This window comes from Cyrtonyx montezumae, unplaced genomic scaffold, assembly GCF_038088225.1.
Source record: "Cyrtonyx montezumae isolate F1298 unplaced genomic scaffold, pur_monq_1.0 scaffold_12, whole genome shotgun sequence".
Taxonomy (NCBI): domain Eukaryota; kingdom Metazoa; phylum Chordata; class Aves; order Galliformes; family Odontophoridae; genus Cyrtonyx; species Cyrtonyx montezumae.
Window position 1 is genome coordinate 1321832 of NW_027071848.1, and position 16853 is coordinate 1338684.

General features: G+C 48.8%; 2 protein-coding genes across 2 annotated transcripts; both read right to left on the minus strand.

Moving 5' to 3' along the window:
- Positions 1-2212: 2212 nt before the first annotated feature.
- NDUFC2 (NADH:ubiquinone oxidoreductase subunit C2) lies at positions 2213-4561 on the minus strand. Its single transcript, XM_065730326.1, has 3 exons — positions 4370-4561; positions 2532-2675; positions 2213-2275 (listed from the first exon to the last, which is right to left on the minus strand). The coding sequence occupies exons 1-3, from the start codon at positions 4506-4508 to the stop codon at positions 2226-2228; spliced, it is 333 nt and encodes a 110-aa protein (XP_065586398.1). The 5' UTR covers positions 4509-4561; the 3' UTR covers positions 2213-2225.
- Positions 4562-5256: 695 nt separating this feature from the next.
- On the minus strand, positions 5257-15540 carry ALG8 (ALG8 alpha-1,3-glucosyltransferase). Its single transcript, XM_065729927.1, has 13 exons — positions 15450-15540; positions 14883-14961; positions 12786-12979; positions 12168-12277; positions 11450-11517; positions 10804-10930; positions 9931-10034; positions 9706-9826; positions 9255-9394; positions 8326-8465; positions 7334-7431; positions 6693-6765; positions 5257-5485 (listed from the first exon to the last, which is right to left on the minus strand). The coding sequence occupies exons 1-13, from the start codon at positions 15527-15529 to the stop codon at positions 5257-5259; spliced, it is 1563 nt and encodes a 520-aa protein (XP_065585999.1). The 5' UTR covers positions 15530-15540.
- Positions 15541-16853: the final 1313 nt, after the last annotated feature.

Consider the following 16853-nt stretch of genomic DNA (forward strand, 5'->3'; position numbering starts at 1 on the left):
CCCGGGCTAGGGGAGGATTGAGGCAGTTGAGCTGTTGGCAGATGGTATGTTAAATTAGGCATTTGGGGAATAAAAATTCCCAAAGGCCCTTTACTCCGTGAGGATGGTTTGGGATATTTTGTGTTTACCCATCAGCAGCCAGAAATTGCCTATGCTGCAAGCAGGAGAGTCCTGGGGTCAGCACTGAGCTCCCAGAGTGACCTTTGTCCAGCGGCACAGCCTGTACCAGTGGGTGATTGAGAAAGACAAACTCAGTGGGATCAGTTGAGCAACGAAGCGCGAAGGACCGAGACTCAAAACTCCTGGGGTTTGGGGAAGTGATGCAAACACTGGAAAGGTGCCCAGCTGATGGGGCAAGAAGACAACCTAGGTTACCCCCCAACCAGCTCTCCTGGATCTCCCCAGGCTCATACCTTGCAGTCTCCGCGTGCAGGCTCATGAGCTGCTCTGACCTTCGCCGAGGTTGATCTCCTCCAGGATCTGGCTGTACCTCCGGGTGAGAGCTTTGGTGTTTTTGGTGAGGTCGGTCAGAACCTGCTGCAAGCCGTTCATGTGATGGGACAGCCGCTCCTCCAGGTTCCCATCTGCGCCATCCTCTGGAGCCGTGTCGGCGTCGCCGGCGGAGCTGTGGTCGGTGACGGAGGCCAGGCCTCGCTCCACCACGGGCTTGATGGCCTTGAGGAGCTGGTAGCGCTCGTAGAGGTCCGCGCTGGCAGCTGGGTCAGCCCCGTCCTGCGGGAAGACCCCTCGCAGCAGGCTGGGGAACATCACCTCCTGCTCCATCTTCTGTGTGGCTGAGAAGTACTGCTCCATGGCCCCACAGCTCTGCTCTCCTCGCGTCCTGCTGCTGCTTGGCCCCGTCGAGGCTTTTTATAGGGTCAAGAGACGTCCCCCCTCCTCTACTCATCTGCTCCCTCCTCCTAGGCTGGGTTTGGCTCCAGCCCCGCTGTGTCCCTGGCTCTGTGCCCCTGTCCTCTTCTGAGCCTGAGCGTGGCCTTAGCCCCAGCTGGCTGCCATGTCCCTGGGCACACAGGGACTGAGGTGGTGAGGAGGGGAGGTACCCGGGGCCTCTCACCCCATCCTGCCCAGCACTGCACCATGGGCAGCCTCTGCTGGAGCCCCCCACACCATCAGGAGACGGTCTGCTCCCACCATGCCCCAGCAGGGTTACCTAGAGCACCTTCCCCAGCACTGTGCGCACCCAGGATATGGATATCTCCAACGACGGAGATCCTAAAACACCTCAGGGATACGTGTGCCGCCCTCGCACCAAAAATCATCGTCCTACATCCTCCCAGCGTAGGGATCCCTGGTGTGTGCTCATGGGTGCTCTCTTGCCATCCCATGGGGAGCTCCAGGTGTGGTGTGACCAGGACGTGCTGGGCTGATGTGTGGGTGCTGACACACTGGGACCACAGCTGTGGTTTATCCACTGCATTCCTGACACAGAGCCTGCACTGCCAGCTCTCTCATTCCTGGTTCATCTTCTGTTGTCACACAGATCTCCACCGCTGCCATCCCGTTGGGTGAAGACCTGGGAACAGCAGAGCTTTTCCCCACAGTGCTGGCAGCAGCGACTGCATCCAGGAGCCCCTCAGAGCTGAGCAGAGCCCAGCATGGTCCCACCCGTGTTGGCTGTGTGAGGACAATGACCGCCCCGTGGCTGCTTCCCTCTTATCAGCCACGTCCCATCGTGGGGTGACACTTCCCCGGGTACACAGTGCTGGGCTGCCGGGGACCTCTGGAGCTCGTGCCAACTCACAGAGCGGGTCTGGAACGTTGGGGAGGTTCACGTTGGGTATTAGGAAAGGACAGACTGTCGGGCTGTGTGGCAACCCGCTCCTATTTTGGGAACAGATTTGAGCTCCTTTGCCCTTTTGCAACCCACGGCAGAGGCAGCTCTCCCCCACGTGCACAGCAGGGACACTCACCCCATGCAGCAAACACGCTGCGGCCCTGTGACTGCCCCCAGCTATTGCCACTGCGCCCACATGAGCCGTGTTTGTCCACGTGTGTCCGCAGAGCTGCATGGAAAATCCCACCGGGGTCCCCTGAGGCTGTCTGGGCTGTGAGGGCACAGTGGTGGCTCATGCCAAGGTGACGGTGGCACCGCGCCTTTCAGCCACCGGAACAGAAGGGAGAACGCTCCGTGTCTCATGGTTCTCTTTTATTTACCACAGGGTTGTTGGGTGCTGTGCATCCCCACGGAGCTCTCAGCACAGACGTCAGCGGACGGGATTGAAATCCTCCAGAAGTTCTCCTATTCTTTTCTTTTCTGCAAAAGGAGTGGAGTTGGGAAAGCCTCATTTTGGCGTTCAAGATCTGCCTTAAAGAGCTCACTCTTAAAGTCACCGCTGTTAGCCATGTTTGAAAGGTCAACATCCCATCTCCTGCCTCCCCCTGTCAGCTCCAGGCTGGCTGGAGCACAGTTTCTCTCCCACCATCCAGGCTCGGGGTGCTCAGGACACAGTGAGGGCACAACCCTCCCCTGGTGAGCTGGCACTTGAGGAATTTGGTGAGGGGTTACCCACCTGCCTCCTTGAAGTCCTCGGGGTGCCTCCTGACATAATCAAGCAGCTCTCTGTCCACTTTAGCGTGGACATACTCGGCGTGTTTAACAAGGAAATAGCCAGCGACCCATCCCACGCTAGCAAAGAGAATCTGGCGGTGAACACCTGCACCAGGGAGAAACCCCAAAGCAATGGTTTCGAGCGTCGTCTTCTCCCCACACATCCCCCCCCCAAATCCTCACCCATACCCCTCTCAGACCCCCCACATCCCATACCCATATCCCTCACCTTAAGGCTCCCCATATTCCCGAGTCTCCCCCAATCCCTCCATATCCCCAAGTCCACCCAGAAACCCCCAAATCCCTCAGTCCCCTCAGACCACCCCCATAACTCTCACAGTAACCCAACTTCCCCCCATATCCCCCCTCACAACCCTCTGAGCAACCCCATAGACTCAGTCCCCCCATCCCTCACCTCAGTTCTCTACCCCTCCGTGTCCCTTAAAGTCCCCTCAGTCCCCCACAATAGCCCTCTCACCTCAGTTTCCCACTGAGTCCCCCAAATCCCTCACAAGTCCCCTCAGATCCCCAACACAACCCACAGTCAACCCCAGAATCCTCTACATCCCTCAGAATCCATATCCCATATCCCCCAGAGTCGCCCCACAACCCTCCTGCCATATCCCTCACCTCAGGGATTCTCCCTCCACCCCATGTCCCTCTGAGTCCCCTCAACCCTCAGAATCTCCCCCAACCCCCACACACCCCTGAGATCCCCCAGAATCCCCCAAATCCCCTTCATATCCCCACCCACACCCCTGAGACCACTCCAAAGGAACTCCCACATCCCCCAGAGATCTATCCTATATCCCTCACAGTCCCCACAATCCCCCAGTCTCCTTCACAACCCCTTACAAGACCCCTCAGCCCCTCACCTCAGGGCTCCCCACACCCCATATCCCCCACAGCCCCCTCAATTCCCCCAGATCTCCTCACAATCCCCCCAATAACCACTCACAACTTTCCCATTACACCTTCAGCCCCTCACCTCAGGGCTCCCCACACCCCATATTTCCCATAGGGCCCTCAATGCCCCCAGTACCCCTCCCAACACCCCAACTCCCCTCACAACCCCCTCAGCCCCTCACATCAGGGCTCCCCACACCCTATATCCCTCACAGGGCCCTCAATCCCCCCAATATCCACTCACAGCCTACCCACTCACAACCAGCCTCTCACCTCAAGGGTCCCCACACCCCATATCCCCCACAGCCCCCTTACTTCCCCCCAGATCCCTTCACAGACCCCTCAGCCCCTCACCTCAGTGCTCCCTACACCCCATACCCCCCCCCGAGTCCTCTCAATGCCCCCAGTACCCCTCCCAAGCCCTTCAGCCCCTCACATCAGGGCTCTCCACACCCCATACCCTCCACAGACCCTCCAATCTCCTCCAGATTCCATCACATTCCCCCAGTACCCCTCAATCCCCACCCTGATCCCATCACATTCCCCCAGTACCCACTCACAGCCCCCTCAGCCTCTCACCTCAGGGCTCCCCACACCCCAGATCCCCCACAGCCCCCTTATTTCCCCCCAGATCCCTTCACAGACCCCTCACCTCAGTGCTCCCCACACCCCATAGCCCCTCAGAGTCTGATCAATGCCCCCGAGATGCCCTCAGCCCCTCACCCCAGGGCTGCCTATACCTCATATCCCTCACAAGTATCCCCTCACCTCATAGCCTCCCCACACCCCTTCAGCCCCTCACCTCGGGGCTCCCCACACCCCATATCCCCCTCAATGTCCCCTCACCCCCTCACTTCAGCGCTCCCCTCCCCCATCAGCCCTGCCGCCCCTCACCCGCTCTGAGCACGGGCCGGTGGGCGAAGCCGTTGTCCAGCAGTGCCGCCACCCAGCCGGTCAGCCCCAGCCACACCGACGCCTTATTCACGATGGGCGGCGGCGGCAGCGAGCGCGCCTCGTCGGGCAGGAACGCCATGATGGCGGCGGCCGCAGAGGTGACCGCGGTGCGGCGCTGCCCGCGCTCCGCCGCCCGCGGAGCCCCGAACGCGGGTTCCGCTGAGCGCCGCCGAACGGCGGCGGGAACGGAGCGGTATCGGAGCGAGGGCAGCACGGTTGGACTCGATGGTCCTCGTGCTCTTCTCCAACCTGAGCGATCCTGTGCTTGTCACGCACTGTCACAACTCCCCCTGCAGGGCCGTCCCTCAGGGCGGCAGCGCTGACTGCAGAAATGACTGCGGGTACGGTAATGCCTCTGCGAAAAGGCTGAGAGGAACAACTGATACAGCTCCACATCCCTTCTGCTCCAGACGGCCCTGAAATAAACATCCAGCTCAGAAAAAAAAAGTACCAAATTCTCTTTATTGACATATTCCACAGCTCGCAGTGACAACGCTCCACACAGCAATGACCCTTTGCCTTTTAATAACAAGAACTGCGAATCACAAAGCGCACAGGGAAAGCCAGGCAGGTTTTCCTCGGGACAGAAGCCTGCACCTCTCCCACAGCCAACCCATCGTGCTCCGCAGTTAACTCCAGCAACGCCACGTCACTGCCATGTGTGTTTCAAGCAGAGGTAACGTAGTTGGACAGTACAGAAGTGGTGGAAGGAACCTCCCTCACAGAGACAGCACACGTTCAGGCACTGCTTATGCCCTTACGACAACCCCTCACTGTGCTCCATAACCCCAAAGGGATTTGGGGGAGCAGCTCCCAGCAGCGTGGTGTCACTCAGCCTTCTGTCTAACAGATCGCTCAGACAGGACAGAGACATAAAGTTTGAGCCACACGTACGTGATGCCCAGAGCACAGTAAACAGAGGTCAGCAACAGAGGGACAAAGGGAAACTGCAGTTTCCAGGGGGTCAGAGGAAACACAATTTCACAGAAGACTTCCAGAGGCACCAGATGGATGAGGTAGACCGTTTCGAGCCAGTTAAGGAGAGGCCTCTCCCTCCTGTCAAAAAGGGTTAGAAGAAAAGTGTTAAGATTGCTACTAAAAATAACCATCCCTCTTTCCAGCTACCACCATCAGCAGCACACAGAATGCCACCCACTAGCTCACAGGAAAGCTTTAAACAATTACATCTTCTGAGCTTTCAGTGTGAAAACACACAGTACAGCTCATCCCCTCATCATCTGTTTTGGTACCAGGTTCCAAGGTGCCCTTGTTCAGGAGACATGAACCTAAGTGAAAATAAATATCTCAGCAGCTGCTTTACTTCACAGGGAAAAATCACCAAACAGATCTCTTCTTCACATCCAAAGATGGGAAGCATCACGTCTTGCCACAAGCACTGCCCCCTCCCCACAGTCCTTGTGCAGCATCAATGCATCTCTTGCAAAGGACACTTTATAAGGGACATCTGCGCTCTTCTGGAAGGAGAGGAGGTTTTTTTTTTGCACAGTTCAGAACGTGAAAATTGCAAAAGCTTAAATTCTAGACAGAGCTCCTGCAGAGGGACCGAGGAACTTGAGGAGGAATTCATGGATTCCACTATAGAAAGGGGAAAAAAAAAAGCGTAACTGAAAGAGCACCACCAGGTGATGGATGCTGTGAATGCATCAGTTCATGGCACTGCCAACTGATCCTCCATCGCAGCTTGGCTTTGTCATGAGATGTTTGGGACAGGAACGTGATGGCTACAGGACTCATAAAGACAAACACTGCACGGGACTGAGGGGGAAGTGAGCAGATCAACGTCCAGGAACATGCTCTGCACAACCAAATGCTGCCCAAGTGCAAGCTGCACAAGTGTGCTGCTCATAACCTGCCCCTCAGAAACAAAGTACTAAGGACCACTGCTCAAGCACAGCAGTAGTTTTAAGCCCTTGCACTCTATTCAGCACTCTTAATACTCTTTAAGACAGAGTTAAATCCCAGTAGGGAGTGTTGTACCCTTATGCTTTGCCAGCACATCTGAGGAGGAGGGGATTTACACCCAGACAGCACTTGGATAACTGCCTCAGCTCAAACATAAAGATGTCCTATACACGTCCTATCTTAAGCCCTTCCTCCTCAGAACAGAGGCATCATCTTAATGCTTAAAATTCAATCCTTCAGCATCATCTTGCCGTGCTGTTTGTCTCCTGTGATGACACTGTTTCCCTGTTAACAGAAATGGTTTTATTTTTTGGCTTCAGAATGAAATCTGTTTTATTACCTGTGCAGAGATTTCAGCGAAGAGAAGCTATAAACACTGAACAGCAGCATAAGCAGTACTTTAATTGGAAGTTCTGAAATACAAAGGAACACAGTATAGTTTAAAATCAATTCAACAAGCTCGTGCCATGCATACTGCAGCACCCTGAAGTGCCAGTATTCAAGCTCGTGCTGCCCAAATGAATTACTGCATCCAAGCTGAACAGAAACGTTTATAGCTGAGGAAGTCCATTTAATTGATGCTGCTGCAGGGGTTTTAATTTACTTAATTGATATCACTAAGCAGTAGTCAGCTGGAAAAGTCAGGTGGAAAACAGCCCACCAGGTCTGTAGTCTCTAATTGTCTTTATTGCTTTTGCATGGCGTGGTTATGGCAGGCAAAGGGAAGTTCCTCCAACCGTGACACAGTGAGGGATAACAAACACTGACTACAGTGATTCCCCACCTCCAGTTCAATCTGAAGCCTAGGGCTCTTCTGCACTGTTCTTTTGATTGTTACTATTTTTAAGACACACAGCCTCGTGCAATTTTCAGCTTAGAACAAAATAATCCAAAGCTATTATCTGCACTCCATTTCTGGGGGGACAAAAAGCAACAGCACAGCCACAAACTAGTAACACAGAGATAAGGAAGACACCTTACCTGGTGCTGTGAACAGCAATGGGAAAAGTGAGAAATGCCCTGTGGTTGTCAGAATCAAATAGATGCCAGCATCCTTTGCCCTCTGAACAGACAGCAAGCTAAAATTGACAAGAATTTATGTTACCCAATCTTTTAGCAAATCATTTTAGCAAAATGCTGAAGCCAAGTCACAAAAGAGACTTAAGAACAAGTCACATAAAGCTCCATAGCATCCCAATCCTCCCAGATCCAAACCTGTAGTGGAATCTCCTGCTTCCAAGCCAGTCAGCCTCACAAAAATGCAGGAGCAAAGTCAGCAAGGGAAGCCCACAGCAGAAACCCCATCTCTTCCTTTCCCCAGTATTTACAGTATTGCAAAGCAACTGTGTGCAATTACAAGTAGCGTTGCACATGAGCAACAGTATCCTCCAGCTGTATGATGTTCACATATCAGAACAGGTGCTGGGTTAGGACAGCTAGGCGCTGCATTCAGACCTCATTTGCAGAACTTAAGTATGACAGCAATTTCAAAGTCCCCAAGCCAGGCAAGCCAAACTTTCCTCTTGGAAAGAGAAAGCCTCGAGGCACGTGATGAACAGGTTACAGAGCTTCCTGCTGCAGTGTGTGCTGTGCAGTCTGCCTTCATCCACTGTGTGATCCAAGTGAAACATCAGATGCTAAACAACTTGGGAGCAGACTTGATGGCAAGGAGGCTTTTCAGGGAAGCTAGACTGATTATTTTTAAGAGCTGTGGGGTACCTTTTCTTTCTGTGAACTTTTATCCTAATAAAAATCAAAGGGTTTGAATCCATACATAGCAATTCTTGGCAACACTATGCATCGTTAACAGCACTCAGCAATGAAAGACATTTTACTATGTCTGAAATTAATGTTCTTGAAGCACTGTAGGACTTCACAGCTTAAGGCATTCTGTTTATTACACGAAATACATTGACAAGTGATCCTCTTTTGAGGCTCAGTTCAGCCAACTCCCACACAGGGAACTCACTTACCTGAAAGGCAGAATAGCAAGGAGTATTGCTTTTTCATGCACGTGCCAACCAAACATGAAGGAGCTCAATGCACAAAGAACGAGGCACTGAAGAAAGCCCCTGGGCCCTTGAGGTTTAAACCAAAGACAGAAAACAGAGGGCTAGAAACAACAGGCAAAAACAGGACTTCAGTGATGCTTTGCAATTCTGAATGCAAGCTGCTGTCCAAAAGCTTTTCAACATCACACAACTGTGATTATAAGACACATAAATCATACAGTACTGCAGGAACAGAATCTATTTTGATGCAGATTCCAGATACAGAACCTGAATGACTTCAGACTTTTTTCCCTGATGTCATATATTGGTAACAAGCTCAGTCACACAGGCAGCTCCCTGGCATCTGTGCTGCAAGAAGCACTTTTGAACATAAGCTACTAAACTCTTCTTTTTATTGAAGTTATGCCTACAAGTGCTGAAACAAAGAACTCCAGTTAAATGCTCATGCAGGTTTCCATTTAGCTGAAGGCTCTGTAATCACATAGTTACTGAACCTTCAGTTCTTCCCTTGTAGGCGTGATGTTCCTTACAGGGCACACAGGTCATGCTGTTAGGAACGCAGCAAGCTGCCCACATGGTTCCATCAGTACCTCTGTTCCAACCCTACTTCAGCTGCCTCCCACCACACAGCACGCACAGAGTGGGTTACATGCAAGACTGCTTTTGATCTCTTAACTGTTCTAGAGCCACAGATCATCTTACCCATGCTTAGAAGATAATACTGCATATAAAAAAGGCATTAACTCAATATTTACCCTGATAACTCATTACTAATGTATTAATGAAAGGTGGTCTTGCCCTGGAATGAAAAATTATGGGAAGTGCACATGCATCAAACAAAAGCCATTGGGGACAAAACACAGATTTCCAAAGCCAATGTTTCTTCTTACCAATATCGATATGAAAGTACAGATTAATGTTGCCAGTGGAGTCACAGAAGGAAGGACAGTATGCTGAAATTCTTGAACTAACCCTCCTGTCATTGAGGCTTTAGGAACTTTCGTGGGATCAAGAAAATTATACTTCAAGCCTGAAAACAAACAAAGTACAAACTGATAAATATTAATAAAGAAAAAGCAGCTGCAGAACTGAACCCAAACTGAACTGCTCTGTAGAACAGGACTGAAGGATATGGCCAAGAGCATTTTCTTTTTTAAAAGAGAGAGAAGACTGATTCCTGATCTCTCATTGGAAACACGTCATGGACAGAGCTATGTGGACCATGAGCTGATTTCAGGCAATCTGAAAGTGTTATTTGCTACCTGCATGGAAAAGGAGGACTAAAATTCAGCGAGCTCTATCTTCAAAGCAGCACCAAGTAGCAGGATTTGCATACTGTACCGACAACTGTGAGTGCCTTATCCATGGCACTGTACAAAGCCCAGAAGTTAGGGGCCCAATAAGCATGGCAGAGGCCTCGCTTGAAAGGAAAGAGGCGTGAAATCACTTGAGGCAGCTGGCCCTGCAGGAAAGAAAAAGCATGGAAGAAAACAGATGAGACAGGTTATATCCTGATACATTTTTCTAACAGGACAGGTGAGTAGCAGGTGGATAAGGGCTGATTACCAATACTATGAAGGGGCCCAATGAAAGGGCAGAAACAAGACAGACCATCAATCCCAGAAGGGTTATACGAAGAAAGCTGAAACTCCTCCACTTCACAGATCCATCTACAAGAAGCAAACGGATTATGAATGCAGTTACTGTGGCAGCTGGAGAGGCAGACAGAACGTCCCACGCTATCAGTGACCTGCTAGCACTTACTACAAGTACATAGCCCTCGATACCAACATATCCAATTGCTTCCTTGAGTTTTTAGTTAATTCAAGGTACGCAATGCAATTTCTATGGCATTTTCATACAAGTGAGAAAAGAAGCAGCCAGCAGTGTTTTTATTTTGTTCTAAATTTAAGCAGAGAGGACAATTGTGTTTCCTGCCTCTTCAGGTTAAAAGGAGGCTTGCGTTCTTCTTTACCCTAGGCCCATGTACTTCTTCCACAAGGCAGCTCCTACATTATACAGCCTTCTGCTTTTCCCCTTTAAAGAAAGGTGCCCTCTTTGTTCATGTGAGGAATATCAAACTTTTTTTTTACTCCTAAAATAAATGCAAAGAACCTCAACGATGGCCTTCGAAACTGACACCTGATTATTTCATAGAATAATTCCCATGGCTTCAAACTGACATATGCAGTTAGGTCTACATATATTTTTCCCCTTCCTGTTTTTCCTTAATAGATAACTACTTATGAACAGTAACACTCAATAAATAAATACATTTTAAAGATCTTTCTTTAGAAATCTTCCCAACCCTGCTCCCCAAGAAGAAACTTCATCTGACCCACAGCCATCCTGTTCCAGTGGCACCTGCATGTCTTCCACCTTCCTCACATCCCACTGAACACAATCCCCAAAAAGTGAGTGCAGAAAGCCCTAACTGACCTGCATTACTTGCAGTAAAACAATAGGACCGCAGCAAATAAATGCCATACGCCGGGGCCACGTACACGTAGATGTGTTTGAAATGCAGAAGAACAGCAAAAAGAAAAGCACCTTCCAGATATCTTTTCTAAAGGAAAAAGAACACACAAAAAAACAAAATCCACACTTTTCCACTTGTCCTCCCTGCATAGCTTTAAATAGTTCTGTAGCATGCTCCTCCTGACATTTATCAAAAGCATAAAAACAAATGAACTTTGACTTCAGACTACAAACAATATTGTTACACATAATCAATGCAGAGAAGGAAATGATATTGCCAGATGATACTGAGATAGGCATCACACCTCTGCAGCTTCAGCTATACTTTCTAAGGACTGGTGTTTTGCAGATCAGAGGCCAGAAAACCATGTCACATTGCTCAGGTGTAACAGAAATTAGCTTTCTCATAGCAAACTGAAACGCTGCAGCATCAGTAAGCAATTGCAGTGACATTCAGGCTCTCCTCTTACCCTCAGACTCAAGAAATACACAGATGCTCAACTCTGAGCCACTCTGGGCTACTCCTACTGAACCTAGAAGAGGTATCTGATGTACCTAAAAGAAATATACAAAAATAATTATAAAAAAAAGACTGATGCAAGTTTACCTGACATAGTCGGGCAATAGAGAGGAGCATCATGCCAAACAGAAAGCCATTGTACTGAAAGTGAATATCTGAACTCAAGTCAAGAAAGCAAGAAAGGAAGCTTTCTCCACTACTACTAGATTTCAGGATGGGCTCAAATGTATAATCAAACTCAAACTAAAATGGAACTTAAGTCAAGAAAGTAGCCTCAGATTTGCTCCACGTAGACACAAAGTCATTACTAAATCTTAACTAAGCAAACAAGGTCTACTAAACCTGGAGTGTTATTGGGATGCACTGGGACACAGTAACTTGACTGCACATGTAGCATGACACACACACAGCAAAAGAAAACAAAGGATTATTCTCCACTTTCTGAATTTTTCAATATTAGATTCTGCCTCACACTGATTAATGAATGGAGATGGTTGTCCCCACTTATCACCTACCACCTGTAAGCATGCAACTCTGACAAGGACAGGGAAGGACAGAACCAGTCCTTCCTATAATAAGGAAGGACTGTTGCTTTTTCCTGCTCTCTTTAGCTAGATCAATGAACATTATGTCCAAACCGACTGACATCAATTGGACTTTCTGGAGTTATTTTTATACCCAAGGTTGAAAACACCTTGATATCTCCCACACAACATAAACCAGCTCAGTAATAATCACACTCAACAGCCTTTTAATGAGTTAGAATAAAAAGAACACAAATAACTCGTTTGGTTTGGAAGGATACGATCCACAATTAACAGCCCAAAGTTCCACAAGAGCAGAACAGCAAGAATGAAGGTTGGTTTTTCCAGAATATCCTTTGCAGCTCGCTTCCCATTTACACATCTGCAGCACCTGAACAATAACAAAAGAAACAGAAGACTTAATTGAAACAACTAATGAAAAACGTCCTGCTTTTTGAAGCTGAAAAGTGCACTTAAAGATATCTTACTTGGAAGGCAATGAGAACTTTGCTAAACTCATCAAGAGAGGAAAGTGCCATGGTTTAGCAGGAAAAAATAAATTAGTATTCTGCAATTTCCACACATTAAAGTTTGTAAGAAACTCTGTCCCAGGCTCACCTGAGATGATAACATTACAGTTATCACTGTCTGCTATCAACTTTTGAACTAAAAGTACTGCATCTAAAGTCATCACCTTCAACCTTCAGCTCCTCCTCTCTCACCAGTGCTGGGAGTCTGCTGCTCAAAAATATCTTACAGTTTCACATACAAAGAAGTCACACAGTTGACAAGTGAGCTAAAAGTTAAGGTTAGATGCTTGTATCTATAAATAATGAAGTTGTTACTCAGAGATATAAGAGTCTACCCACTGTCCCTAAAATTACAACATTAAGACTTACTCACGAACTGCATATATGAAGAGAACATCTGTAAAGATGACAGAAAATCTCTGGAAGAAGACAGTTGCAGGACTGCTGTAATTTAGATTTTCAATAACCAACATCTTGGGGTCAAAGTACTTGGCAATATGTGATAATGCATATTCAAACCATGCAAAAAAAGGTGGATAATCCAGGGTCCATTCTGAAGTTGCCTAAAGACAAAATGAGATTAACCAAGTTAACACAATTTGGGCTCTTTGCAGCCACTCAAGTAGAGCTCATCACAAAAAAAAAAATCCGTTACTTCATCTCAGTAGTCTCTATTTAACAGAGGCTACTTCACAACAAAGTAGCCAGCTGTACAGTGCCAGATATGACTGGAGTTGTTCTGAATTACTGGCAGAGGGATGGATCATCTGATTGGCAGAAAAAGGTTAAACTTTGCTTTGATAATCCGTACCCAACTCAAACAGAATCATCTGCTCCTTAAACCTCAGTTTGGAATACAGCCAGCATTCAAAACAACAAAAAAATAGCTCAGTTTTTTTGCCTACTGTAAGAGGAATCGCCAGCACAGTCCTGTCATGTCTTCAGAATTATTTGTGGACATTGCCAATGGTTTTCAGCACTACTGAACCTTGATAAGGTGTTATCAGAAAGACAATGAGCACATCCTGACCAACAGTTCTCTCTTTGCCAATGGAAACAGAGAACAAAGGGCAGAGAGCAACAGAGCAGGTTGGAAGAAGGCACATCTGTCAGTGTGCAAACTGAAAGGTATCCTACACTCCGACAGCAAGCAGATGTTACTGGGATCAAACTGACACCTGCAGAAGTTTGTTTTACAGTACTTAATCAGCTTCTAGAAAGTTCTAACCCACACAGGTCACTTATCCCCATACATTCAGTTCCCAGATGTCCATTTGGAGAAGTACTAGAGACCGTGATCTTTATCCCAGAACTCTAAGAGAGATTTTGAAGTAGTCAGCCTGTATAATTGGGTTTTAACCTATGATCAACTATGATGCATAGAGTGGAAACGGTTTAAAACTAAAACAGGAGATTTAGACTGGATATACAATTCTCTTTTTTACAGTAAGGGTAGCAAAGCATTGTCACAGGTTGTCTAGGAGAGATTGCTGGGTGCCCCATCCCTGCAGACACCCAAGGTCAGGCTGGACACAGCTCTGAGCACCTGATGGAGCTGTGGATGCCCCCGTGCACTGCAGTGGAGTTGGACCAGATGGTTCTTTGGGGTCCCTTCCAACCCAAATCTAGATTAAAACCAACGTATGCCCACAGTACACCAGAAAAGCTCAAAAACTGAATGCAGAATTCATTTCACAGTACAGCTATCAACCATCCTGACAGATATGAGGGTCACTCTGAATCCAATGCTTCTACTTTATGATGCTGGCCAGTGACATCAGAGGCAGGTGTTGGTCAAACAGCAGTAGAGGTTCAATCTTCCTGCTATTTCATTATGTTCTGCTCTGTGTGACAGATGGCAGCCGAGAAGCAGCCTGAAAGAAAGGCACCCGCAGCACAGGAACATCACTGAATTTCTCCATGCAGAAAAAAAATGGACACACTGCTCTCCATCAGTGCTTGATGAATGCTTATGGAAACCAAACAGAGAAAGTCAGACTGCATGTGCAATCTTTTCCTACTAACAATGCCATAATATCAGGTGTGTAACAGTGTGTCACCTCCACAGGTGTGGACTTCTTACAAGCACAGTACAAAAGCTCTTGTTCCTCAGTGGCTAACAGCGATGAGTACACTGAAAAAAGTGTTTTGCAAACAAGAATCTGCTCTATCAGAGAAGGGCATTGTGCTTTTTAGATCTGTTGTAGCTTCTGTGAAATCCACATCCCTAGAAGTACAAAGGCCATGGGCAGCCTGAGCTGGTGGGCAGCAACCAGCCCACAGCTAGGGGATGGATCTTGATGACCTTTAGGATCCCTTCCAACCTACCCCATTCTAGGGCTCAAATAAGAGGCATTACTTTCAAAGTGACCCTTGCACTTCTTGACAAGAAAGGGTTTTCTCCTCTAGCATCAGACTGACACAACCAAAGCACACCAAAGGACCAAGCTGAACACCCAAACTTACTTCATAGTACCACTGAGACAGAGGTAAGTTGTGTGTGATGGCCAGCCAGTTCCTGTGCACTTCGAAGTCTGTGGAGTGACTACAGAAGGTTCGTATTAATATTCACACCTGAGAGGAGAAACACTTCAGAGCACAACAGTAAAACAAAGCCCGGGCAGTCACACACACGTAACTACAGGGCAAGATGACCCACAACTCAACCTTTGCTTACAATTAATGCTGAAGTTCCTGGGTTTTGGTGGCACTTTAAAAGCAAATTCAGTATTTTTGAAGGAAAAAAAAAAAAGCTAAGAATAAACTGGAAAGCGTCAACGCTTCAACATATTTCAACACCCTGCAAAACAGCCAGAAGGAACCGGCTGCAAGCATCTCCAGACCCAAAGGCAAACCCCTTTTACACCTGCCACAGGACCACAAACACCTCAGCAACCAAAGCCCTGAGAGAAACAAGGACCACCCCCCCCACACCGCCCCGCCTCCCACACCCCGTGGTTAAAGCCAACGGCCACTCCGTCCCCCCGGGAGCTGGGGGATCGTGCCGCTCCCCAGCCCTGGGCATTTTCTTACTACGTGGGAATGAGGAGGCACTTGAGGAAGGACACGCCGAGCGCCAAGGCGCGAAACCAAGTCCAGCTGCCCGCCGCCATTACGCGCCCACTCCCACTGACACCTCGCGCATGCGCAGCACCGGCGGCGCAGCCCGCCCGCGCGGTTTAAAGCGCGCGGCCGCGCCTCGGCCGTGCGTACTCACTTGAGTGCGCATGCGCAGTATCGACATGCCGGCGGCTGCTGCCTCTGTCGCAGCGGTGCGCATGCGCCGGAGCTGTCCGAGTGAGGGAGGGGAGGACTTGGGTCCCGATAAGCCCAGATTTGTGTGCGCAGACTGGAAGGAGAACTCAGTGTGAGCAGCCCTGCAAAGGACTCGAGAGTTATGGTGGAGCAAAAGCTGGACGTGAACCAGCAGTGTGTGCTCGCAGCCCAGGAGGGAGCGGGTCATCTCCCTCTTCTGTGCCCCTTTGAGGCCCCATCTGAGGTCCCGGTCTGGGACCCCTGGCACAAGAAGGATGCTGAGCTGATGGATTGAGTCCAGAGGAAAGCTGTGAAGGTGTTCAGAGAGCTGGAGCATCTCTCCTATGAAGAAAGGCTGAGGGAGTTGGGCTTGTTCAAGTAAAAATACTCCTCAGTATGTCCTTCCATTACTTGCAGGGAGGGAGCTGACTTTTTGCATGGTCTCATAGTGCCCAGAGAGATTTGGTTGCCCCATTCTTGGAGGTGCCCAAGGCCAGATTGGACAGTGCCCTGAGCAGCCTGATCTGGGTTGCCACCATCCCACTACGGGTTGGAACTGGATGATCTCAAAGGTCCCTTCCAACCCAAGCCTTTCTGTGATTCTCTGATTCCCCAGGCTGAAGAAACCAAGGGAACTCAGCAGCTCCTCGTGCATCTTGCCCTGTTCAATTTGAGAGGGATGTTGAATGCTGTGGGGGTCAGGATTTGTGCTGGGTGTTATGGGATTGGATGGTGTAGGGCTGGGTATGGGGTTGACTCTTGTGGCTCCAGCAGTGGGGTTGGGTGGTGGGAGACCTGACTGCTGTGAGGTTCAGCAGTGAGTTTGGATGACGTTGGGCCTGGGGGTTGTAATGTTGGCTGATGAGGCCACAGTGGGGTTGTACTGAAAGTATCAGAATTTGTTCAAAAATGTATTTTTTGAATCTGCATTACAGACGTTTGAAGACATGAATGGCACTGAAAATGGCTTGGATTGTTGAAGAAGTATGTTGAGCTGGTCTTTTCTACAATGGCACTAGTATTTTTTTTTTTGTGAGCTTACTATGATTTGCAGTCATAGAGACTTCTTGGTAAGCACTGCAGTGACAAACTGTAAAAAATCTTAAGAGGAAAAGTTACAGATTCAGCAGATGTTGCTGCATGGAAATATATGTCAGACAGGCCATCTACTGCTTCATTCAC

Excerpts from the sequence above, each read along its gene's own strand:
- NDUFC2 (XM_065730326.1), bottom strand. The coding sequence starts at position 4,508 with ATGGCGTTCCTGCCCGACGAGGCGCGCTCGCTGCCGCCGCCGCCCATC. Across the intron at positions 2,676-4,369 it reads CCGGCCCGTGCTCAGAGCGG|GTGTTCACCGCCAGATTCTC; the intron begins GTGAGGGGCGGC and ends TCCCTGGTGCAG. Across the intron at positions 2,276-2,531 it reads CGAGGACTTCAAGGAGGCAG|AAAAGAAAAGAATAGGAGAA; the intron begins GTGGGTAACCCC and ends CTCCTTTTGCAG.
- ALG8 (XM_065729927.1), bottom strand. The coding sequence starts at position 15,529 with ATGGCGGCGGGCAGCTGGACTTGGTTTCGCGCCTTGGCGCTCGGCGTG. Across the intron at positions 10,035-10,803 it reads TTTTACTGCAAGTAATGCAG|ATGGATCTGTGAAGTGGAGG; the intron begins GTCAGTTAGGGC and ends TGCTTCTTGTAG. Across the intron at positions 9,827-9,930 it reads TGGGCCCCTTCATAGTATTG|GGCCAGCTGCCTCAAGTGAT; the intron begins GTAATCAGCCCT and ends TCTTTCCTGCAG.